The following is a 25,017-nucleotide window of genomic DNA, read 5'->3' as shown; positions in this document are numbered from 1 at the left end:
CCGGATTAAAAAGACAAACGGGCCGGATGTGGCCCGCGGGCCGTAGTTTGCCCATGCCTGGTCTAGACAAAGCATTAAAGTCATGAAGTTATTTTGAGAAGTGATTTCAATGGCAAAATTAAAAAAATAAAAAATAAAAAAATCAACAGAAGAAAGTTCATTTGTAGTTCTAAACATATTTAGGGTGTTTTTTACTCACTTTTTGTCTCTCCCACGACGTTATTCCTCTCTCCTACAGCGTCCATTACAATTACATGCAAATTAGATATTATGCAAATTAGGCGATGACGTCATTTAGCGACTTCTAGGACAGCCAATAGCTACTTTCCTTACTGAGGACTTGGCAACACTGCTTCCACCTCTGCTGCCCGCCTGGCACCGCCGCCTCTACGTGGATGCAGCAGTCGCGCAATTCGGTCACGGCTTTTCACTGTCCTGGCGCCCCGATAGTAGAACGAGTCAGAACTGCAGAGTCACTACCAATCTTCCGCCGTAGACTGAAGACCCATCTCTTCAGGCTACATCTGGACTGTCCCTCCTAAAGACCTCTTCGTCCCCACTACCACCCTGTACAAGTTTCTCTACTGTAAATAAAAATAAATACTTATTCCTTCTTCTCGCATTGTGACTGCCAATGGCCCCTGGTCCTAGCATAGCGTAGTTTTTTCTTATGATGACTGATGGATAGATGATTCACTTACTGAAACAAATGTACTTGTTGTAAGTCGCTTTGGATAAAGGCGTCTGCTAAATGTCTAAAATGTAATGTTAATGGAGCTAGCTGGAGCTTATTGGAGCTCAGAGAACACAGATGAAACATTGTGCCGATGCTTGTATCGCTGTGCCACAAACACTGGAATCCAATGACGTCCGAAGCTTCGTTTCGTCGCACTACCGCCTGATTGGTTTGGTATTGGTTTCGTTTAAGAATAACAGGAAAGCGAAACCCCACTCATTTCGAGGGTTGCTGTATAGGAGACACACAGTTGTTGATAGTTGTGTGCTTCTATTGTATTATATGATTCTATCCAGTGAAGGCATACGCAATATTGTTACACACACGTTTCCCTCTTTATTTCAATCTTGGAAAGTATCATCATTTCTTTTCTTCAAACATAAATAATAATTATACTCCAACGAACCAACTATTACAGCGCTGTCTCCGCACTATGGCGTGTGGGACGTCATCATCTATAATAATTTGGCTGCTGTAAATTATTTTGACCAGTAGGTGCCACTAGTGTATACTGTGTTGATCAAAGCCTCGAGTAATGAACCTATTTTCGACACAATTGGCTGGAATGCTTCAATGCATCAGAAAGCTTCGTTTCCCCATCGCTAGTGAATTTCTGAGAATTGATAGGCTACGGGCCGGGTCGGTTTTGGGTTGAGCATTGCGCGAGCGTTACAGTATGTTTATGAGAAACAGAATTTTGTAATAACGTATCAACTCACGAATCTCATTGAATGTTGCTATGTTCCTGCTTTATAACTTATGTTAGCCTAATATAAAAAATAATTGACAGGTTACTATCAATAACTTTTTTGTTTGTTTACATTGAACCAAGTTCATACAGGCAACAGTTGTTGCTCTAGTTTATTTGTGTTATAATGTGGTTAATGTGTTATGTTTCTATACAGGCACTACAACCCCCACCTTGACAGATGGTAAATAACAAGTGCATGGGTCCTGTTAGTACAGTGCCTATTTTATTGTGGAGTGAATTCCATTAACGCAACCATTTGGAAACTGAAATAATACGATTTCAGTCTATTTAAAACGCAGGTCTTAGACATGCGTTCACGTTAGTAAATCGTTGTATGGTATCCCGCAAAGACACAGCTGCCATGAAGGCGTTAGACCTTTCATGACGGATTGAGTAGAGCTCTCAGTGCAGGTCGCACATGCGACAACAGTTTCGATCAGGCGAAGGCAACGGTCCTCTGTTTCCTGCCAGTAGTTGGGTCTTCTATGGAAGCCCGTGCGAGGCTGTCCTGGAGACCCCGCGCTGCCTGCTCCTCTATCGTCTCGGGTGAGTTTGTTACAATGTAGTAATTTCACTATTACTCTGAATAACAACAATAAAGCTGCAACATTTGCAAACTGTAAGCGGATCGCAACACTCGCGTCTGCCGTGATCAAAACGCCGTACTCCTGCACGGCCAGGCAAACATTCATTTTCCAACGAATTCCCAAGCATACCCCTGGTCCAAGAGTATTCCAACATTAACTCATATTTTGCTTGTAGAGAGCTACGCAATTACATTTCAGGCAAACACAATAATGCGTCGTGTTACCTGAGATGAATTGCAACCGTGCAATACAAATGTATTTGTCACCTTGTGCTGTGTTTTGAATGTCAGTGTCAACATATTATACGTCTGAATCTGTTAACACAAATGTTGTTCGTCGGCTAGCCAAAGAGCTAACCAAATTGTATGTCAGGCAGCAGTATGCAGCAAAACGCTCAAATAACAGATGAAGACAAATTATGGAAATTCAATTGTCTACACGAATCATTTGGGATTAAGCAATCTAAAGGACAGGATTTGATTATCTGAATGTTATCTTTATGCAAAACTAACTGAACACCATAGTCCTTCGCAGTATCCCTTCAGTCATATCCTGCGTACCAACGCAATGGCCTCGGAACATTTTACATTTGGAGAGCGGCAATTTGCAGAAAGAAATGTCCTCTATATTATTGTGCATCTATCGGCGCTAAACGTTCCTCGCGTCTCCACCTACTGATTTTCAAAATATGGCAACTAAATGTATGTCGATATGATAGTTCATCAACTGCCCTTCGGCCCTTTTTGAATTTACCTATCGCTCTAGATTTTACTGACTGAATGTAAACCGCGCGTTTTCACATCAGTGTATCTTCAAAGCGGAATAGCTTGTATATTCATGCACTTAATTGAAAGTTTTGACGATTTAACATATAGGAACACTGGCTCAAAGGCTTCTGTTGCGATGAGTAACAGTAAAAAAACAAAATGGGTTTGCACTTGCATGTGTTATATTCTCCTATCAATAAGCTATATGAAGTACAAAAAGGCTTCTTGCTAGCCCTGGTGATTTCAGACTGCTTTATTCAACTCACTCTGCTTTCGGCCTACTGTAGTCTAAAGTGCGAGTTTAGAAAGATGTCCTGTCTGCCCAAAGAGTTGATCTATGGGCCATTTACAATGTTGAGATTCCAATTTTTTTTATTTATCCTATGATTATTCGCAGGTCATGGGGAAGAATGGAATTTGCCCCAAATTAAACAACAGAGAAAGTACTACAACCATCCCTGAAGGTGGTTTCACTTTCAGTGCAGCATTTTGACTAGATGGACAGTTTTTTTGATTTTCTTTAGTTTCCTTTTTATTCCATTTTAGGTTCAAGGTGTGATTCAGAATTGTGTTGAGGTAGCAAGCTCCATCCTGGTTGGCCATAGTCTGTGTAATTTCAGCTAGCATACCTCTGAGAAAGGTATTCATTTGAAATTGACTGTGTGTAAACCATGTGAGTATAATATTCATTGTTGTCTCAGATTGATTATGCTCTTGTAACAATCCACCTTGCAGTGATTTACAACAGTCCCCAGCAACAATGTAGTACTGTTGTCCTGTTAATTCTGCTGGCAAAATTATACATTACAATGCATTATACCTGCATAAAAGTACTTAACTGCTGAATATATTGGCTCATTGAAACTGTTTTGGTTGGTGTTTCTTCTGGTACTTCTGCCATTGATGTGTAGTTGACATGGATGATGAAGACGGCAGGTGCCTGCTAGATGTAATTTGGTGAGTCAATATTCAAACTGTTGTAATCATACTTTATTCAATTATAAGATTGGAACCTAGTGAGTGAAGGATGTCTTTCTGAATTTGCCCCTCTCTCCTACAGTGACCCAGAAGCACTCAATGACTTTCTTCATGGATCAGAGACCCATGTGAGTGTTGGCTGGTGTTTTACTCAACAAGCCTTAAAATGTTCAAGATGTATGCATGGCACTAGACCTGACATAGCGGTTGACATACTAGAATAAATAGATGTGGTTGACTTATGTTTCTGTTGGGCTTTGAGACAAAATGGTACACACATGGGGTACACTGGCTACAGCACAGACCGATACACACCTCCCCACCCCCTTCCCAGGTGATTTGTCTTTTTTCTTTTTTAGTGCTCTCTGTTCTGCTCTCCTGCTTATGGGTGTCTTTACTGTTTGATTGCACTCTTTATGACCTTTCAACCCTGTGTTTTCCCCACTTTAGTATTTTTAAATGTGTGTATTAATAATCTAATGCTTCCCATCTTCTGATTTTGTCCTGCCCTTCTCTGTCCCTCTAAACCCAATCTGTATCTGTCTTCAATCTTTGGTTTATTGGTGTGTCTGTATCTTTTCTTTGCCCTACCCTGTTTGACACCCTGTTTGACCATCTGTCTGCGTTTCTGGATGTCCTTGTGGCATTTCCCTTCTGGCCTGTATGTCTGTGTCTGTGGTGGCTGGCTGTCCTATCCTGGGTGTGTCTGTCTGTAGCTGGACAATGACGACCTTTTGGATGGCTCGAGCGACCCCTCCAGCTCGTTCTTCTCCACCACTGGGGTGAGTAATGACCCCCATCCTCCTGTCTTCACCCACATATATGTAGCATGTATTTCCCACCCCCATCCTTCCAATAACATACATCTACACGCTCCATACTCTGGTTGGCCCTCTTGTGACCCCATAAGTGCTAGGGGCCTGCATTGTCAACTTCTCTTTGTCTCCGGCAGTCCTTCCCTTCCCATCCCATCTTTGCTCATCGTCCATCAAGCTTTACTTTTTCTTCCTCTTTCTTTTAGGGTCATGTTCCTGAGGTCCAGCCCGCGGTTCAGATGTCAGTCAGTGAGCCGCCAGGCCTGCCCAGAGTCAGTGTGGACCTGGACTTCTTGGAGGACGATGATATCCTGGGGGTCTCTCCGGGCAGAGGTGGAGACTGCGGGAGCAACAGTATCGGGACGAATCATGAGCCGTGTGACATCCTGCAGCAGAGCCTGGCTGAAGCCAACATCACAGAGCAGAGTCTGCAGGAGGCAGAGGCTGAGCTGGACCTGGGCTCCTATGGGATACCAGGGATGACGCAGGTGGTTCAGACTCTGCCTGATGCCAGCTTGTCTGGTGCTGGGGGCACTGCTATCGGTGTTGGAGGAGCAGCAATGATCTTCCCTGGATCAGGCCCTAGCTCCAATGCCGCACCTCCCAGTGCTACAGCTGACATGCTTGGGTCAGTTTTGGCACATCAGGGCCTGCAGCTTCATGAGCAACCCCAGGTCACGAACAAGGCTATCAGTGTTCAACCATTCATGCAGCAAGTTGGCCTGGGAAACGTTACGCTTCAACCCATTTCAAGTCTCCAAGCCCTTCCTAATGGGAGTCAGTCTGGACATTTGGGCATTGGACAGATTCAGGTTGTGGGGCAGCCCACAGTTATGACTATAAACCAGTCCGGGCAGCCGATCCTGGCCAAAGCCATGGGTGGTTACCAGTTGCACCAGCCTGCGCAAGAGACAGCAGGCGTAGGGACGCAGGCTGGGCTTGGAGCCTCTGTTCTGAGCTCTGGAGGGGGACTTTTGATACAAGGGGGCAAAGCCACAGTTGGATCCCTGGGAGCTTCAAATGGGCCGGCAGTTTGCGTCAGCAGCAGCACAAACAGCAGCAGTGGTAGCACTATGACTGTTCCTGGTGGGCTTGTAGGCTTTGGCAGTGCAGGAATCGGACTCCAAATGCAAAATCAAGGGCAAATCATGCAGAATGTGATTATCCAACGCACACCAACCCCCATTCAGCCCAAACCTTCTCTGGGGGCAGCCATCCAGGCCAAACATTTCAAACCGCAGCAGCCAGTGCCCCATTCCCTTCAAAAGGATGCCAACAAGGCTCTAGGGGTGCAGCAAGTCCCAGTTTCTACTGCTCAGAATGTAGCTTTCCTGACTGGCAAGCCAGGCTCTAATGTTGTCTTGACCACCCAGGCTGCATCGCAGGGGCCTCAGTTACAACAGGCCCTGTTCAAGCAGCAGGCAGCTCACGCGTCAGGCAAACCTTTAAGTGTGCACTTGTTAAACCAATCGGGCAACATTGTACAGACTGTCCTGCAGGGTCAGAACCGTCAGTTCCTCCTGCCCCAGCTGCAGGCGGGCGGGCAGATCCTCACCCAGCACCCAGGGGGCCACATCATCACTAGCCAGGGCCCTGGGGGGCAGCTCATTGCCAATCACATCCTAGCTGCCAACCCTAACATCAATCTGGGCCAGATGTTGACCTCTCAGGGTCACCCTGGTGCTGCCCACATCCTCTCTGGACACATCCAGCTGCAGCCTGGACGTATGGGTCACCCCACACTCTTCCAGATGCCCGTCACACTAGCCCAAAGCCAGAGCCAGACCCACCCTGTTACGGGGCACGCCCAGACGGTCATCCAGGGCATGCCCATCCAAAACTCACTGGCCATGCTTAGCCACGTGGAGGGCCTGAGCCCAGCGGTCAGCCTGCAGCCTGCCCTGCAGCCCCAGGCCGGAGGCGTTCCCAGCAGCAGCGGAGCAGCAGCCATGGCACAGAGCCAGCCTGGGGAGAGTGTCACTGTCCTGGGTAGTTCCGCAGACCAGGCTGCCCACCCTGGCCAGCCTGCTCCACAGTCTTCCGTCCTCACCATGCAGCATGCTCCCTGTGTGTCTGTTGCCGTTTCAGTCCCATCCTCCTCTCCGTCCTTGTCTGTGTCCACCTCCTCGTCTATGACAGCAGTGGGGCTGACACCCCCTCAGGCCCAGCACAGCCCAGGGAGGGTGATGTTCACGCCCCATGGCTCCAGCATGATCCTGAGCCAAGAGTCCCTGCAAATGTTTCTTCAACAGGTTAGTGTTTATTGGCATTGTTTGCAAACAGTTACAATTATCCAACAAGATACCCTAGTCTGACCTCTTTGGTTTACTATTTTACTTCCCGTTCCACTGAATTGGTAAACTTGCTCATGTCAGGACCAGCGGCACCAAACAGAGAATGACTCAACCCCCTCTGTGGGTGTACCAGCATCTGCTATCGTCAGCAGCAGCACCACTGGTCCGGCCCCCTCTGGTCATGACAGCCTCTTAGCCGAGACACCGAGAGTGGATCAGAGTCCCAGCCCCTCCCCAGGCCCCACCCACATGGCAGCAGTGGCAAAGCAGGTAGAAATGCCCCTTTATGCCCCCCTGACACCTGTTGCTGCTGCTGCCCACTGCTTTAGGGCATTGTCTGTTCCAGAAAGCTTCTTCTATATCACTTACTTTGTGTGCTTTGCCATCTGCTTTGGGCATATCTTCCTTTGCTATTGTGTCAGTTAATTCCTGCTTTTCTCCACTATAATCACTATCTTAATCATGTCATACCATGTAAGTCATCAACTTCAGTGGGTTTCTATCACTAACTTTTTGTGTAATAATATTTCCAGGGCATAACATTCACTTTTTGGTCTACCAGCCAAGATGTCTGGTGGATGAGGAAAACAAAAGTAATTTTCAAACCAACATTAAGGCAACAATAAAATAAAAAATAAAAAACTCATTAGCATGGCTCATGGCGCATTGAAAATGACTCCCTGCACAGAACAAACCTACTGTAGGCTTTAAGTTTCACGCATATCCCTGTATCAAAAATACTGATAAATATTTTCTCCTCCATGTTTTTTCTCACATGGTCGCTTGTAAGTTGCTATCTTGAGCTGTCGCGTGTAGTGGAATTTTACTTTTATTTTAAGGCATTGGTTGTAACTACGAAGAAAACAGTAGTTTTCTTCAGTAGACAGTAAAAACTAATAGACTTCCAGTCAGTTGGAGGAGGCAGGGGCAGCAGGAGTGTTGTCACAAATGTTGAATCAGCGGTGACTATAATTGCGGATTGCACTTTTTTTTTTCTTTTTTTAATTGAAGCGTAGTATTCGCGAACCTTTGTTGGCTACCCACCAAAGTGGCTGGTAAGATTTATCGATTTACCCGCTAAAGCCAAAATCTACCCACATTTGGCAGGTGTACATTTTTTTTGCCCTGAACATTTCCATTGTCCCTACATGCTCTGACTCTTGTATCTTTACTCTACTCTTTGTCTGTATATTGGTTGTGTATGTTTGTCTCAGATTTTTCAGTCATAGAAATGCAATGGGCAAATTAATCTTTCTAGTATGTGGTGTGTGGCTGTGTAACATGGTAGATGTTTTGCACCAAAATACATCTAGGCCTATACAGTGCCTATAGAAAGTCATCATACCCTGTGAAATCTTTACCTTTTGTCACATTACACCCTGGAAATTAAAATAAATCAAATCTAACTTTTTTGAGCTGTATGTACACATTATAACCCTCATCATCAAAGTGAAAATAAAAAAATTTAAAATTCTGGACAATTATTAAAAATTGATTTGTGAAATACCTGGTTTGGTTAAGTCATCAGCCCCTTAGAGTATACCATTATAAACTTGCTCAGGTGCAACCAATCAACTTCCAGATCAAACACCAGGCTAATTGCCCCCCACCTGACATCAATTGTAGTGGTTTTGATTACTTCAGAATAAAACCAGCTGTTTCTTGAGGATTCCACTACTAGAAGTGCATGGTTCTGCAAAGAATTCACCATGGTTGGAAAAGTACTTTCAAAAGGCCTCCGGGATAAAGTTGTAGGAAGGCACCGGTTGGGTGAAGGCTACAAAAAGATTTCGAAGGCTTTAGCTATCCCTCTGAGTACCGTTCAGAGCATCATTAAGAAGTGGAAGGCGTATGGCACCACCAACACCTTGCCTAGATCAGGCCGTCCGTCCAAACTGGATGACCGAGCCAGGAGGGCATTGATCAGAGAAGCTACCAAGAGGCCAAAGGCAACTTTGAAGGACTTACAAGTCTTTATGGCTGGGACTGGTCTGCCTGTGCATGTGACAACAATCTCATAAGCTTTTACACAAAGCTGGCCTGTATGGCAGGGTAGCAAGAAAGAAGCCTTTTCTGAAAACGTGCCACAGTCAGTCTCGTTTGTGCTATGCAAAAACACACCTGGAAGATTCTGTTGCCATGTGGAAAAAGGTTTTGTGGTCAGACAAGACTAAGATTGAACTTTTTGGACTGAACTCCAAGCGCTATGTTTGGCGAAAACCAAACGCAGCACGCCACCCAAAACACACCATACCTACTGTGAAGCATGGTGGTGGCAACATTATGTTGTTGGGGATGTTTCTCTTCAGCGGGGACTGGGCAATTGGTCAGGATTGAAGGGAAAATGGATGCTGCCAAGTACACCCAAATTCTTGAGGACAACCTGCGTCCTTCTGCTAGACAGCTGAAGATGGGCAGGTCATTCACCTTCCAACACGACAACGATCCTAAACATACCGCCAAAAGAACAACGCAGTGGCTTAAGGATAGAAAGGTGAATGTCCTTGAGTGGCCAAGTCAGAGCCCTGACTTAAATCCGATAGAAAATCTGTGGATGGACTTGAAGAGAGCAGTCCATTGCCGCTCACCACAGAATTTGACTGAACTCGAACAATTCTGCAAGGACGAATGGGCAAATATTCTCCAATCTAGGTGTGCAAAGCCAGTAGAGCAGGGGTGTCCAAACGTTTTTCACTGAGGGCCACATATGGAAACATATACAAACAGCTGGGCCACTCACTCAAGGTGAGGTGTATATTGCCTCACCTAGTTTATTAAAGTTAGCAAAATCAATCGGCCTACATCACAGCTTTTCATGAATGGGTTTTCTATTATTTTTAGAACAAAAAGGGTTGGCAGCTCATTCTCAAAACAGCAGCCTCTGATTGCTTCTGGATGGTGGTCCCTCTTGACAGCCCTGTATGGGGGGGGGGGGGGGATAAATTTTTTTTTTTTTTAAAAACTATATATATATATTTCAAGCTTGTTATGAAAATAAGTTGTTTGGCTTGTTAACAGATCAACTAATTTGTTTAAAAACATGCTATCAACATAAAATCACTACATTTATTAAGTAATTGGGCTTAATAACACATGGATACTGTGTAATATATTTTGAACTCACCTATAACGAGAACAGCGTTGCGGTCAGTGGGAGCAATGAAGTTGCGCTTTGGCCTGCAGGATGGCTGGCAGGTCGGGAGTCAGTTTGGTGGTTGAGATACGAAAGACGTCACAGAGATGGTCGTCGGTCATTTTGGTTTTCAATCTGCTTTTGTGGAGCGTCATCAGAGAAAATGTTTGCTCACATACAGTGGGGGAAATAATTATGGTACTTTTAGTTTAACAAATAGAGACAAAATATCAACAAAGAAGTCCAGAAAAAACACATTATATAAAGTTATAAATTAATTTGCATTTGATCGAAGGAAATAAGTATTTGATCCCCTACAAACCAGCAAGAATTCTGGCTCATACAGACCGGTTATATATCCTAAAGTGACACAGATTAGTCCTGTCACTTTAGGAAAAGTACTCCTAATCTCTGCTTGTAATGGGTATAAAAGACACCTGTCAATAGAATCAATCTCTTCCATTCCAACCTCTCCACCACCATGGGCAAGACCAAAGAACATTCAAAGGACATCAGGGTAAGAGTTGTAGACCTGCACAAGGCTGGAATGGGCTACAAGACCATCAGCAAGAAGCTTGGTGAGAAGGAGACAACTGTTGGTGCAATTATTAGAAAATGGAAGAAATACAAAATAACCATCAATCGCCCTCGGCCTGGAGCTCCATGCAAGATCTTGCCTCGTGGGGTAAGGATGATCATGAGAAGGGTGAGGGATCAGCCCAGAACTACACGGGAGGAGCTTGGTAATGATCTCAAGGCAGCTGGGACCACAATCACCAAGAAAGCCATTGGTAACACACTACACCGTAACGGATTGTAATCCTGCAGTGCTCGCAAGGTCCCCCTGCTCAAGAAGGCACATGTACAGGCCCATCTGAAGTTTGCCAAGGAACACCTAAATGATTCAGAGAAGGCTTGGGAGAAGGTGATGTGGTCAGATGAGACCAAAATTGAACTCTTTGGCATGAATTCGACTCTTCGTGTTTGGAGGGAGAGAAATGCTGAATGCTACAATCCCAAGAACACCATCCCCACCGTCAAACACGGAGGTGGAAACATTATGCTTTGGGGTTGTTTCTCTGCTAAGGCTACAGGACGACTTCACTGCATTGAGGGGCCAATGGACAGGGTCATGTACCATAAGATCTTGGACGAGAACCTCCTTCCCTCAGCCAGAGCACTGATGATGGATCGTGGATGGGTCTTCCAGCATGACAATGACCCAAAACATACAGCCAAGGCAACAAAGGAGTGGCTCAAGAAGAAGCACACTAAGGTCATGGAGTGGCCTAGCTAGTCTCCAGACCTTAATCCTATAGAAAATTTGTGGAGGGAGCTGAAGCTTCGAGTTGCCAAGCAAAAGCCTTGAAACCTTCAGGATTTGGAGAGGATCTGTAAAGAGGAGTGGACCAAAATCCCTCCTGAGATGTGTGCAAACCTGGTGACCAACTATAAGAAACGTCTGACTTCTGTGCTTGCCAGCAAGGGTTTCTCGACCAAGTACTAAGTCATGTTTTGCTTGGGGATCAAATACTTATTTCCTTCGATCAAATGCAAATGAATTTATAACTTTATATAATGTGTTTTTTCTGGACTTCTTTGTTGATATTCTGTCTCTATTTGTTAAGCTAAAAGTACCATAAAAATTATAGACCGCTCATTTCTTTGTAATCGGGCAAACTAACAAAATCAGCAGGGGATCAAATAATTATTTCCCCCACTGTATGTATGTTGAGCCGAACAGACTCATCATTCGTTTCGCGTGGCATCTCATCAGAGGAAACTTGGCTTTTTCCAAGCTCCGGTAGAAGTCAGGCAAGGAGAGAAGCTGATGTTGATTCTTCCACTTCTTCTGCGTTTATCAGGAAGGGAGTCGCGAACAGCTTGATGTCTTTCTCAATGACAGAAAAATCTTGGAAGCGCTGAGAAAATTCAGTCCTGAGAGATGTGATCACAGACACGTATTTCCCCTTTTTATCAGAGAGATCGGCCTTTGGAAAAGCAGATTTGATTTCAGACAGTATGGGGAAGTGCGCAACATTGAAGGTGCGTAATTGTGTCTCAAAGAGTCGGAGCTTCACACAGAATGCTTTCATGTGCGCGTAAAGCTGCGGTACAAGTTGGTCTTTGCCTTGTAGGCTCTTGTTCAGTGTGTTAAGGTGATCAGTAAGATCAACTAAAAACGCCAGGTCAGCCAACCATAGAGGGTCACTCAGCTGGTGAAGAGGTCGGTCCTTCTCTTTCAAAAACCGGTCGATCTCAGAGAATAAAACCACCGAAGCACGGAGCCGCGACTTAGCCAACGCAATTCTGAATGGTAGAGCAGGTCCCCGTATTCAGCGTCAACATCACTTAAGAAAGTTTGAAATTCTCTATTAAAACTAAGAAATGCAATACCGCTAAGCCATGTTTCATGTGTGGGCCATATTCCACTATATTTTTAGGCCAATTAAAAATGGATCACGGGCCGCACTTGGCCCGCGGGCCGTAGTTTGGACACCCCTGCAGTAGAGACATATCCAAAGAGATTGATGGCTGTAATTGCAGCAAAAGGTGGCTCTACAAAGTATTAAATCAGGGGACTGATGACTTTTCCAACCCAGTTATTCTTGTTTTTCCTTTTTTATAAATTTTCAGAACTGTCGCCTTTTTTTTCATTAGTTTGATGTTGTATGGCTAAATTTGTACATAAAGTTTTTTTTTTAATGGGTTTTGATTTCAGGCTGTATGACAAATATAGTAACTATTTCAAAGGGGTATGATGACTTTCTATAGGCACCGTATATTGATACAGTGCCCTGCATAATTAATGGGGCAGTGAAGAATTATTTTCTTTTGGCTCTATACTCCCAGATACACTGGATTTGACTGAGGTAAAAATATAGATTCTCAGCTTTTGAGGGTATTTGTGAACATATTGGTTTCACCATGTAGAAATGACCACACTTTTCATACAGTGCCTTCGAAAAGTATTCAGACCCTACATTTTGTTGTGTTATAGACTCAATTTAAAATGGATTAAATTAGAAGAATTTGCCATCAATCCACGCACAATACCCCAGAATGACAAAGCGAAAACACGTTTTTTGAAATTTCAGTAAATTTATTAAAATTGGAATACCTCATGTACATAAGTATTCAGACCCTTTGCTAAAACACTCTTAAAATTAGCTAAAATGCAAAAATGTCATCAACGAATCACTCAATAACTTGAATTGAGTCCGTCTTAATGCAAGGATAATAGTTAATGTAATTTTAGAATCAATATCTTCTGTTTTTATAGGGTCTCTGATTTGCATAGGAATCAATTACACAATGTGTGTAGATTAGGATGTCACGACCAACTCAGAAAATTTCATAATTTTCTCTTGATCCTGACAAACTCCCCAGTCCCTGCCAGTGACAAACATACCCATAACTTGATGCAGCTACCACTATTCTTCACACGAGAGATGGTGCGGAAACTGCATTGGTAAAACCAAATAAACGCATTTCTAGCCACTTTATTTGCCGAATCACTTGAATTCATTGTTGTAAAACCAATTATGGATGCAAGAGATTATTTTCCATTAAGGGATTCTTTTTGGCCACTTGGTTATAGACCAATTTTGTAGAGTGACTGAGATGATGATGTCCCATCAACTGTGCTTTTTCCTCTCCGCCATTCAACTTTGTAGATTTTTGTAAGTCTCCCCAGGCCTCAGGGTTGCATTCCTCTCCATTTGCTCAGTTTGTAATGACAACCTGATCCACACAGTGTGTAATTGATTCCTATGCAAATCAGAGACCCTATAAAAACAAAGATATTCATTTCAAAATTACATGAACTATTATGCTTGCCTTAAGATGGACTCAATTCAACTTATTGAGTGATTTGTTGACATTTTAGCTTAAACTCCCATACAGCCAAGAACCTTGGAGTGATCCTTGACAACCACTTATCCTGTGTGGCGAACATCACAGCAACAGCACGCTCCTGTAGATTCTTCCTCTACAACATCAGAAGGATATGTCCATTCCCCACCAGAGAAGCAGCACAAATTTTGGTCCATACACTTGATCTCTCGCCTTGACTACTGCAATGCACTCTTGGCCGGTCTCCCCGCCTCCACCATCAGGCCTCTGCAGCTCATCCAGAATGCTGCCGCCCATCTGGTGTTCAATCTCCCCAAATTCTCCCATGTCACTCCCCTCCTTCGCACCCTCCACTGGCTCCCAGTAGCAGCTCGCATCAGATTCAAGATCCTGGTGCTCGCCTACCGGGTGGAAAAGGGAACAGCCCCTCCCTACTTGCAAGCAATGGTCAGCCCCCAAGCCCCTGCCCGATAACTCCGCTCTTCCACCTCGGCTGGCCGCCTGGCATTGCCGCCTCTACGTGAATACAGCAGCCGCGCTACTCGGTCACAGCTTTTCACTGTCCTGGCGCCCCGCTGGTGGAACGAGCTTCCCACTGCTGTCATGACTGCAGAGTCACTACCTATCTTCCGCTGTAGATTGAAGACCCAGCTCTTCAGGCTGGTCTGTCCCTCCTTAACTGTCCCTCCTAAATACCTCTTCGTTCCCCACTTATCCCCCTGTACAAGTTTCGCTCCTGTTAAAAAGGAAAAAAAAATCTACATTTTTAATTCTTCCTTTTTCTAGCATTAATAATAATAATAATAATAATGCATTTTATTTGGAGGCGCCTTTCAGGTCACCCAAGGTCACCTTACAGAGAAGAAGTAAAAGCAAAAGCATGACATCAATCATTAAAAACAAAACAAACAACACATCAAGATAAAAACAAGTGAAGTGCAGAGTGTCCAATTTATAGATAGTATGCCAGTTTGAAAAGGTGGGTTTTGAGTTGGGACTTGAATGTTGTGATGGAGTCGGACTGTCTTATGTGTGGGGGGAGAGAATTCCAGAGCTTAGGTGCTGAGCAGCTGAAGGCTCGGGCACCCATGGTGCAGAGGCGTGACGTGGGGATTGTTAGCAGTCCAGCAGAGGTTGAGCGAAGGGAGCGGGAGGGAGTGTATTCATGGAGGAGGTCACGGAGGTAAGTGGGGGCTAGATTGTGGAGGGATTTGTAGGTGAGGAGAAGGTTTTTGTACTGGATACGGTAATGTACCGGGAGCCAGTGAAGTTGGATGAGGACAGGGGTGATGTGGTCAGAAGATTTAGTGCGGGTGATGATCCGGGCGGCCGAGTTCTGAATGATCTGCAGTCTGTTGATGAGTTTGGTGGGGAGTCCGGTAAGGAGGGCATTACAGTAGTCGATGCGTGGTATGACAAGTGAATTGACCAGGATTTCAGTGCTGGATTGGGTCAGTGATGGACGGAGTCTGGAGATGTTGCGGAGGTGGAAGAATGCAGTCCGGGTGATGTTCTGAATATGGGAAGTAAATGACAAGGTGTTGTCCAAGATGACGCCGAGGCTCTTGACTTGGGGGGAGAAGGGTACGGGGAATCCATCGATGATGGGTGGAGCTGGGGTGTGTTGTGATTTGGTGAGGGTGGATTTGGAGCCGATGAGCAGTGCCTCAGTTTTGTCGCCGTTTAGTTTCAGGAAGTTCCTGCTCATCCAGCTCCGGATGTCTTCCAGGCAGGTGATGAGGGAAGTGGGAGGGATGGCGGCAGTGGGTTTGGAGGAGATGTAGACCTGTGTGTCATCAGCGTAGCAGTGAAAATGGACCCCATGGTGACGGAGGAGTGTGCCCAGGGGGAGGAGGTAAATGGTGAACAGGAGTGGACCCAAGACTGACCCCTGGGGGACACCCAGTGAAACACCCAGACTTGTGGTTGCTTAGTTGAACGAATTGACTACCAATAGCCCCTGGTCCTACCATAGATTACTTTTTCTTATGATGACTGATGGATAGATGATTCACTTACTTAAACACTTACTTTGTTGTAAGTCGCTTTGGATAAAGGCATCTGCTAAATGCCATAAATGGGAATGTAAGTCAAGGAAGCCATTATTAGGCTGAAAAATCAGAAACATTCCAGAAACAAACCTTGAGCAGAATACGTGCGGCTTGACTGCAAAGCCGAACTACAGCAGCTTCACTGCGAAGTGCAAACCACTCGTTATCCTCAAAAAGGATGGTCAGGTTACAGTTTGCTAAAAAGCCTGCAGGGGTCTGGAAAAAGGTCTTGTGGACAGATAAGACAAATATTATCATGTACAGAGTCATCGCAAGTGGAAAGTTTGGAGAAAAAAGGATCTGCCCAAGATTTACAGCATGACTTCATCTGTGAAACACGGTCGGTGTCATGGTTTGTGCATGCATAACTGCAGAATGTATTCTGAAGTGTACAGAAACATCTTGTCTGATCGAGTACAAGCAAATCCCTCCAAATTCATTGGGTGGGGCTTCATCATACAGTAAGACAATGACCCAAAACATACTGCCAAGGCAACTAGGGAGTTTTTCAGGGCCAAAAAGTCAATCTTCAGATTTAAAACCAATTGAACATGCATTTCATTTCCTGATAAGATTTTAGGCAGAAAGACCTCCAAAACGAACAGCAACTGAAGATTGCTGCAGTACAGGTCTGGCAGAGCATCACCAAAGAAGATGCTCAGCGTCTGGGTGGGAAGGATTGTCAACCAAATATAAAACATGAGTGCTTAATTTTGATTTATATTAATCTTTCCCATTTACTTATGGTGCCCTGAAATAGGGTGGCCTATGATTAAAACGTTTTTCTAAATGGTGAAACCAATATGTACACACATACCATCAAATAAAAGCTGAGAATCTCTACTTTTAACCTCATCGTAATTGTTTGATTTCAAATCCAAACTTTTGGAGTGTAGAGCCAAAAGAAGAAAACATGCTTCACTGTACCATTACTTACGCAGGGCACTGTATATGACACATGCTTGTGCTCTTAATTGTGGTAGCACTTCTGTATGGAAAGAACAATTGATCTGTCATTTCTCATCCATTTCGGCCACTTCTCTCTGCATGATCACATCCAGTCCTCCCTCTTACATGTGCACAGCACCTAATAGTGGCATTCTTTTCTGCCCACTGTCAAAGGAATGCCCTTTCGTTCACCCTGCACCTGTAATGTTGAATCGACAATTTGCGTTCAGCCCTCCTCCTGGCTTTGACGACCCACAACCAAGACGCTTCCCACCTTCCCTGAAACCCTTAAATCACTCTATACGCTCCCATCACAACCCTGCAGATCTTGACCACTTGCTCTTATCCTCTGGTTTCTTTCGGCATTAAACATGAGTTGTATTTTTCTGAGAGACTACGCAGATCTGTTTGTTACATTTGTCAACATTTACTCAAAGGAAAGATTATTACCAATGGTATGGCAATAATCTTTACTTTGAGTAAATGTTGTGAATTGTCAGTAAACTATGTACAGTGGGGGAAATAATTATTTGATCCCCTGCTGATTTTGTTAGTTTGCCCGATTACGAAGAAATGAGCGGTCTATAATTTTATGGTACTTTTATTTTAACAAATAGAGACAGAATATTAACAAAGAAGTCCAGAAAAAACACATTATATAAAGTTATAAATTAATTTGCATTTGATCGAAGGAAATGAGTATTTGATCCCCAAGCAAAACATGACTTAGTACTTGGTGGAGAAACCCTTGCTGGCAAGCACAGAAGTCAGACGTTTCTTATAGTTGGTCACCAGGTTTGCACACATCTCAGGAGGGATTTTGGTCCACTCCTCTTTACAGATCCTCTCCAAATCCTGAAGGTTTCAAGGCTTTTGCTTGGCAACTCGAAGCTTCAGCTCCCTCCACACATTTTCTATAGGATTGAGGTCTGGAGACTAGCTAGGCCACTCCATGACCTTAGTGTGCTTCCTCTTGAGCCACTCCTTTGTTGCCTTGGCTGTATGTTTTGGGTCATTGTCATGCTGGAAGACCCATCCACGACCCATCCTCAGTGCTCTGGCTGAGGGAAGGAGGTTCTCGTCCAAGATCTTATGGTACATGGCCCCGTCCATTGGCCCCTCAATGCAGTGAAGTCGTCCTGTACCCTTAGCAGAGAAACAACCCCAAAGCATAATGTTTCCACCTCTGTGTTTGACGGTGGGGATGATGTTCTTGGGATTGTAGCATTCAGCATTTCTCTCCCTCCAAACACGAAGAGTCGAATTCATGCCAAAGAGTTCAATTTTGGTCTCATCTGACCACATCACCTTCTCCCAAGCCTTCTCTGAATCATTTAGGTGTTCCTTGGCAAACTTCAGATGGGCCTGTACATGTGCCTTCTTGAGCAGGGGGACCTTGCGGGCACTGCAGGATTTCAATCCGTTACAGTGTAGTGTGTTACCAATGGCTTTCTTGGTGACTGTGGTCCCAGCTGCCTTGAGATCATTACCAAGATCCTCCCGTGTAGTTCTGGGCTGATCCCTCACCCTTCTCATGATCATCCTTACCCCACAAGGCAAGATCTTGCATGGAGCTCCAGGCCGAGGGCGATTGATGGTTATTTTGTATTTCTTCCATTTTCTAATAATTGCACCAACAGTTGTCTCCTTCTCACCAAGCTTCTTGCTGATGGTCTTGTAGCCCATTCCAGCCTTGTGCAGGCTTACCCTGATGTCCTTTGAATGTTCTTTGGTCTTGCCCATGGTGGTGGAGAGGTTGGAATGGAAGAGATTGATTCTATTGACAGGTGTCTTTTATACCCATAACAAGCAGAGATTAGAAGTACTTTTCCTAAAGTGACAGGACTAATCTGTGTGCCTCATGGGCATATAACCGGTCTGTATGAGCCAGAATTCTTGCTGGTTTGTAGGGGATCAAATACTTATTTCCTTCGATCAAATGCAAATGAATTTATAACTTTATATAATGTGTTTTTTCTGGACTTCTTTGTTGATATTCTGTCTCTATTTGTTAAAATAAAAGTACCATAAAAATTATAGACCGCTCATTTCTTTGTAATCGGGCAAACTAACAAAATCAGCAGGGGATCAAATAATTATTTCCCCCGCTGTACATTACTCTCTGAAACCCTCTTTCTGCTTGCAGAGCTGTTATCCTGTGGTTTGGTGCTTTACGTCATTTCTTCGTCTTTTGAGAAAGTGCTCTGTATGCTTTCTTTTTCTTGACATTGGGTATTTTGGAACTGAAAATATATGCATTTTCTTGGTCTCTAAAGTTTTTCCTGTTTTATGATCCTATTGCCTCAGATGCCCCCCACAGGACATCAACAGCCACTGAAGATACAGAACATGTCCCCCTCCCAGCCCTTGGCCACTCACACAGCTGCCCCCCCTCTGGCAGACAGCCCCCAGCCCTCCCAGTCTCCCCTCACCCTGAATCAACAGATCCTGTCTCCACACCACCACCAGCAGTCTCACCCGCCCTCTCAGCCCCAGCCGCAGTGTCAGACTCCCTCCCGCTCCTGCACGCCCTCCTCTCTCCCCCCTCTCTTCATCATCCACAACCAAATCCCTGGGTCCCCCCAACCAGCCCCTCAAACCCAACTGCTGCCGCAGCAAGCACACATTCAAGTCCAACTCCAGCCTCAGTCTCGACCGCCCTCCCAGCCTGCTCCCTTTCAGCAAGACGTGCCCCCTGCTTCCTGCTCCCCCAAACCCCCTCAAGCCCCACAGTTCCAGTTCACTGCGCCCACCCTCAGTGCCTCCGCCGGTACTGTAGTGAAAGTGCAAGTCCCCCGGCAGGGCCTGACAGCTGAACAGCTACACCACCTACAGTTAGTCAGGGCTCAGCTTCAGACACTGTCGGCCATCTCTCAGTCCTCACCTCAACAGAAGCAGCTGCTAGAGAAACTGCATCAGGTAATGGTAGCCCTTGGCACTCATTCTACTCTCTCATACTGGTTTCACGTAATTGTTTTTACATAATTGCATGAACTCTTCGTTCTTTCCTCCTCTCAGGCCCAGCAGAACATCCTCCTGCAGGCTAAGCAGCAGACCCAGCCTCTGGCCTCCAGTCAGTTCAGTCCCCAACAAGATGTACCTACTGCCCAGCTGATATCATCAATCAGCACCAGCACACTTGCTCAGCTCCCCCCGTTGTTGCCGCACACGTCAGTGCTGGTCAAGACTCCGGTCACAGGTCAGACACGTATCATAGGTTCAATTCTTATTGCATGTAAGTCCTGTCCTGTTTTAGAACAAAACTACTTCACACATGCAATGAAGCTGTGAAGTGTCTTTCCTCTTTTTAATAGTTTTTTTCTCTCCTCAGCATCCAATGATTTACAGGTTTTCTCAGGAGCCCAAGGACCAGGCGGTGTAACTGTTAACCAGTCGGTCACCCCAGCAAGCCTTACACAGTCTGTGCAGGTGCGTAATATGCTGACGCTCTCTGCCTGTATTAGGATCTAGATGGAACTATTATGTCTGTAATAAGACCTCTGTTTCAGGGGGTGATGGGCCTGGGAAAAGGAGGGATGCAGTTCCAGCTATTGGGAATGGGTCTGTCCCAGATGAATGCTACACAGCCCCCTGCCCCGGTGCAAACACAGGTGAATTTTCTGTGGTCAATGCATTGGACCCTGTAGACTAATTGTGTTAGGTCTTCAATACCTGTGTCTTCAGTGAGAGGAAGTGTTATTTTGGTGATATGGTCGGTTTACTTTGTTCACAGACTGCAACTTTGAAGATGCCTTTCTGCATGGAGCCCAGCAAGGAATCCAGGTGTGTGTGTGTGGTCTTGAATATTACAGTATAACAATGGCCTCTTGTAATTTAAGATTCAGTAAGAGGGGTTCTATGGTTCTAACCCTCTCGTGTGTGTGTGTGTGTGTGTGTGTGTGTAGGATGCTGGAGCAGCTGAGGAAGCAGCAGGGTTCAGTGCTGCACCCAGACTACAGTGCTTCTTTCCGCTCCTTTGAGGACACCCTGCACAGATTGCTGCCTTACCACCTGTACCGGGGCACTGCCTCCTCCCCTCACGACTACTGCAGAGGTACTGTAACTAACCCTGCCCCATCCTGTACCCACACATATTAATGTGCCATAATCCCCACTGTCTGACACACAACCCCGATGTTCATCCCTCTCTGCCTGCCCAGTGGACGATGAGTTTGAAAGTGTCTCAAGTCAGCTGCTGAAGCGAACTCAGGCTATGCTCGATAAATATCGCCACTTGCTCTTTGAGGAATCAAAGGTCAGTTTATGAATATTTGTTCTCATCTTGATTCCAGTCTTTTTCCTCCTCCCTCTCCCACCCCCTTCTCTATGATGTTCAAACCTACTCTGTTTATTTGCACTGTTGAGAGGAAGCTTGCAAAGTAAGCATTTAATTTGTACAATTTGTATCCTGTGCATATGATCAATAAACTTTGACTTGACTTGTTTGGTGTTTGTACCTGAGCAGAGGCTGGGTCCCTCAGCAGAGATGGTGATGATTGACAGGATGTTCATTCAGGAGGAGAAGATCACTCTGAGCCAGGACAGGATTCTGGCCAAGGATAGACCAGGTACACAGCCTCTACTGAGATCCGCAGAGAAGAGAACCACATACACTTTCCTGCTAAGTATATGTACTGTAGTAGTTTTGCTGTGTAATTTTATTTCTTCATAATTACTTTTTATTGATTTTTCTTCTCTTTTTATTACTCCAGAGGAGTATGGGGAGAATTTGCGCCTGCTGGAGAGTGGAGTTGCCGTGGCCCAGCGGCCCATATCTGATGAGCCTAGCTCAGTGAGGAGTAGAATGGCTGCAGTTGGGCCAGCTACAGTGCCTGTGGCGCCCCTTCCAACTCCTCCTGCTTCCCCAGCCCAGGTCCACTTCCCTCCCACCAAGCTGGTGATCAAGCAGGGTGGAGGGGGAGCCTCTGTGACCTGGTCCAGCAGTTGCACACCAGGACCAGCAGCAGGGGTTAGACAAGTGTCTGAGACTGCTAGTCAGAGCTTGTCTTTCAGCGGTGCTCCACCACCTTCCTCCTCCCGGCCAACTGATGACGATGACACGCTCCCTCAGCGAACCAGCAAACCGCCCATGAAGACATACGAGGCACGGAGGCGAATCGGCTTAAAGCTTAAGATCAAACAGGAGGCAGGCTTCAGTAAGGTGGTCCACAACACCGCCTTAGACCCAGTCCACACACAACCACAACCTAACACCCAGTCCCAGCCCACTGAGCCACACCTAAAGGCCTGGTCTGCAGCACCCTCTGCAACAACTGTCATTAGGACTCCGTCCCCTGCTTGTAGCGCTGAGTCCTTATCAACAGTCACCATAACTACCACACAGTCCAACACCACCCAGAGAGGACCTGCCCTGCCCTCCTCCTCTGCTCACCCTTGGTCTTCAACAATGTCCTTCTCTTCCACTGCTCAGATGAATGGGACTTTAGAGCATCACGAAGTGGGGGGAGTCAAACGCAATCCTGCCTCTACAGCCATGCCCCCACAGACGACCTGTCGGCTGCCTCTGCGTAAGACGTACCGGGAGAACATCAGCCCACAGGTCAGGCCCGGTGTCCCGGGCGGAGGGGGTGACAGTGTGCCCTACCCCAGACCCATCACCTCTCCCCCTAAACCACAGGCCTCCTCTCCCCCCTCAGAGCAGACAGTGATAGCCAGCGTGAAACTGGAGAAGATGGGTAGTAGGGAGGTCTCTCAGCCACACACAGAGCCTGGCCATGAGGGGGGGAGGCTGGGTAACACCCAAGAGCAGGCCTGCTCCCCAGGCCTCATGCAGGGGCTGGACCGTGTGGAGGTGGTGTTCTACCCTGCCCCCAAAAACACCCAACATTATCACCGCCCACACGTCTCAGACAGAGAGGAGGAGGAGAGAGAGGAAGAGCACGCAGACCGGGTCACTGATATAGGTCGATATAAGCGGTTGAGCAGCAAAAACAGACAGAGGGCAGGCGGAACATTCCGGATGGACCAGCATGCCCCTGGGCCTCCCGCCCCCGCAGAGTCTTCCAGCACAAGAGACTCTTCACTTCCTGCCAAGCGCTGTAAGTCGGACTCCCCTGACATGGACAACGCCAGCTTCTCCAGTGGCAGCCCCCCTCCCGATGACTCTCTGAACGAGCACTTGCAGTGTGCCATTGACAGCATCCTCAATTTGCAGCAAGGCTCCTCTGCCCGTGGCCACAGTGGTAAAGGGGGCTCCGCCAGGGCCCACCACTATCACGGCCAGTGCCCAGAGGGCTCTGCAGCTTCGTCCCACAGATCCTCCTCGTCCTCCTCCTCCATGGCCCAGCGCCCTCAGGTCGGTGGTTGTGGTCTCAATGGAAGCCTGGTGTCCCAGACTCACAGCAGATAACAGCCCCTCAGCCAGAGGGCAGACTGATACACAGAGCAAGAGGGGATAGTGGAAACAGTGGATGGTATCACTGTGCTGTACTAAGCTGTCGGCTCTTTTTGTGTTTTTTGTCCCAAAAAATGTTCTTTATGGTTTACATGACCCAAAGCTCGCACCACGGTTGGATGAGAGCGATTATTATATCATCATCAGGTAAAGGGACCTCTGTTGCCTCTCAATTCTCTTTCCATATTGTTTTTATCACCACAAATACACTATGGTTTAGACTGTTGACTTCCCCCAAGGTCACTTCTGCATTTCATATACATGTTGCAAATAATTAGGTAACAACTGTGTAAATTGACATGTAATAATGAAATTCACTTACAAGCACTTGCATTTTTCTTCTGTTTGAATGTTGATGATTTACCTGGGCCATGTTTTTAGATCTCTGTTGTTGACGAGGCTCGGCTTCAGCCAGTCTTCAGTTGTTCATATGTTGTCTTTGTTTATCATGTCCCCCTACCCCCTGTCATTGCCCCTGCCTCCCTCATCCTCCTCTTCAAAGCCTGGTGGGCAATTCAAACACGAGCAAAAGCAACAACATGGGAAAAAAACTATAATAATGAAAAAAAGACCAGAAGAGAATTTGAAGTATACTATTACAGAGTAATTTTGTATTGTATTTATTGTTTATAATGACACTTTTTAAAAAGATATGTACATTTAGTATAACTGTCAATTAAACCTGGCTTCTTTTATGAAAGATGTATGATGTCTAGTCCTTTTATTAGACTGTTGTGGTTGTTAAGAAACTCATTTTGGCATTGGATGAGTAATGACAGAAGTGAGAAGATGGGATAGGATGGGAAGGCTGTCATTTTTCTGACAGCCAGCAGGCGGTGTACTGATGCGGAAAAGTCAAGTTTGGTAGTCTGCCTGGAGAGTTTGGGAGGAGCAAGAGAGTTTAGAATGAGGGGGAAAACGTCTCAATGCTGGGTTGTTAGTGAGTCACGTGGTGGTCCCATAGTATAAAGGAGTAGTATATAAATAGGAAAAAGTAACAATTTAGGGAACTATCATATGGTTGTGCTTTACTTTCATTCATTATACAGTGGGGGAAATAATTATTTGATCCCCTGCTGATTTTGTTAGTTTGCCCGATTACAAAGAAATGAGCGGTCTATAATTTTTATGGTACTTTTATTTTAACAAATAGAGACAGAATATCAACAAAGAAGTCCAGAAAAAACACATTATATAAAGTTATAAATTCATTTGCATTTGATCGAAGGAAATAAGTATTTGATCCCCAAGCAAAACATGACTTAGTACTTGGTCGAGAAACCCTTGCTGGCAAGCACAGAAGTCAGACGTTTCTTATAGTTGGTCACCAGGTTTGCACACATCTCAGGAGGGATTTTGGTCCACTCCTCTTTACAGATCCTCTCCAAATCCTGAAGGTTTCAAGGCTTTTGCTTGGCAACTCGAAGCTTCAGCTCCCTCCACAAATTTTCTATAGGATTAAGGTCTGGAGACTAGCTAGGCCACTCCATGACAGAGAATATAGTATTCACCTTCTGTCAAAAGGTGATGACGTCACATGAATTTAATCATCAAAAATAATACTTGAAAATTATAAGTCCCGCCCCTTTGGGGCGGATGTGGTGGGTGTTGATGCTTGCACAATGAGACGTTGGTGAGAGGCCAAGGTGTTCTGCTGTTTGTGAAATTAGATTTAGGAACTTGACAT

At 45.5% G+C, this 25,017-nt stretch overlaps 1 protein-coding gene across 3 annotated transcripts; it reads left to right on the top strand.

Moving 5' to 3' along the window:
* The first annotated feature begins 3,259 nt into the window (after positions 1–3,259).
* On the top strand, positions 3,260–24,034 carry LOC310824220 (BRD4-interacting chromatin-remodeling complex-associated protein-like). 3 transcript variants are annotated; one of them, XM_083697040.1, is made up of 14 exons: positions 3,260–3,305; positions 3,753–3,798; positions 3,902–3,947; positions 4,841–6,886; positions 7,010–7,198; positions 19,223–19,834; positions 19,934–20,114; positions 20,247–20,344; positions 20,425–20,526; positions 20,649–20,698; positions 20,821–20,969; positions 21,076–21,170; positions 21,381–21,483; positions 21,628–24,034. In XM_083697040.1, the coding sequence occupies exons 2-14, from the start codon at positions 3,758–3,760 to the stop codon at positions 23,283–23,285; spliced, it is 5,370 nt and encodes a 1,789-aa protein (XP_083553166.1). In that variant the 5' UTR covers positions 3,260–3,305; positions 3,753–3,757; the 3' UTR covers positions 23,286–24,034. The 3 variants fall into 3 exon arrangements, with proteins under 3 accessions (XP_083553166.1, XP_083553165.1, XP_083553167.1); XM_083697041.1 differs by lacking the exon at positions 3,260–3,305 and adding an exon at positions 3,443–3,514; XM_083697039.1 differs by lacking the exon at positions 3,260–3,305 and having other exon boundaries at positions 3,394–3,798.
* The last annotated feature ends 983 nt before the right edge of the window (positions 24,035–25,017 follow it).

Source organism: Argentina silus (genome assembly GCF_951799395.1).
Source record: "Argentina silus genome assembly, chromosome: Y".
Classification (NCBI taxonomy): domain Eukaryota; kingdom Metazoa; phylum Chordata; class Actinopteri; order Argentiniformes; family Argentinidae; genus Argentina; species Argentina silus.
This window is presented reverse-complemented; position numbering and strand designations above follow the sequence as displayed.

Bases quoted from the DNA above. Each gene is read 5' to 3' on its own strand.
- LOC310824220 (XM_083697040.1), top strand. From the start codon at position 3,758: ATGGATGATGAAGACGGCAGGTGCCTGCTAGATGTAATTTG. The intron at 3,799-3,901 runs GTGAGTCAATAT...TCTCTCCTACAG, and splicing joins TGCCTGCTAGATGTAATTTG to TGACCCAGAAGCACTCAATG. The intron at 3,948-4,840 runs GTGAGTGTTGGC...TCTTTCTTTTAG, and splicing joins TTCATGGATCAGAGACCCAT to GGTCATGTTCCTGAGGTCCA.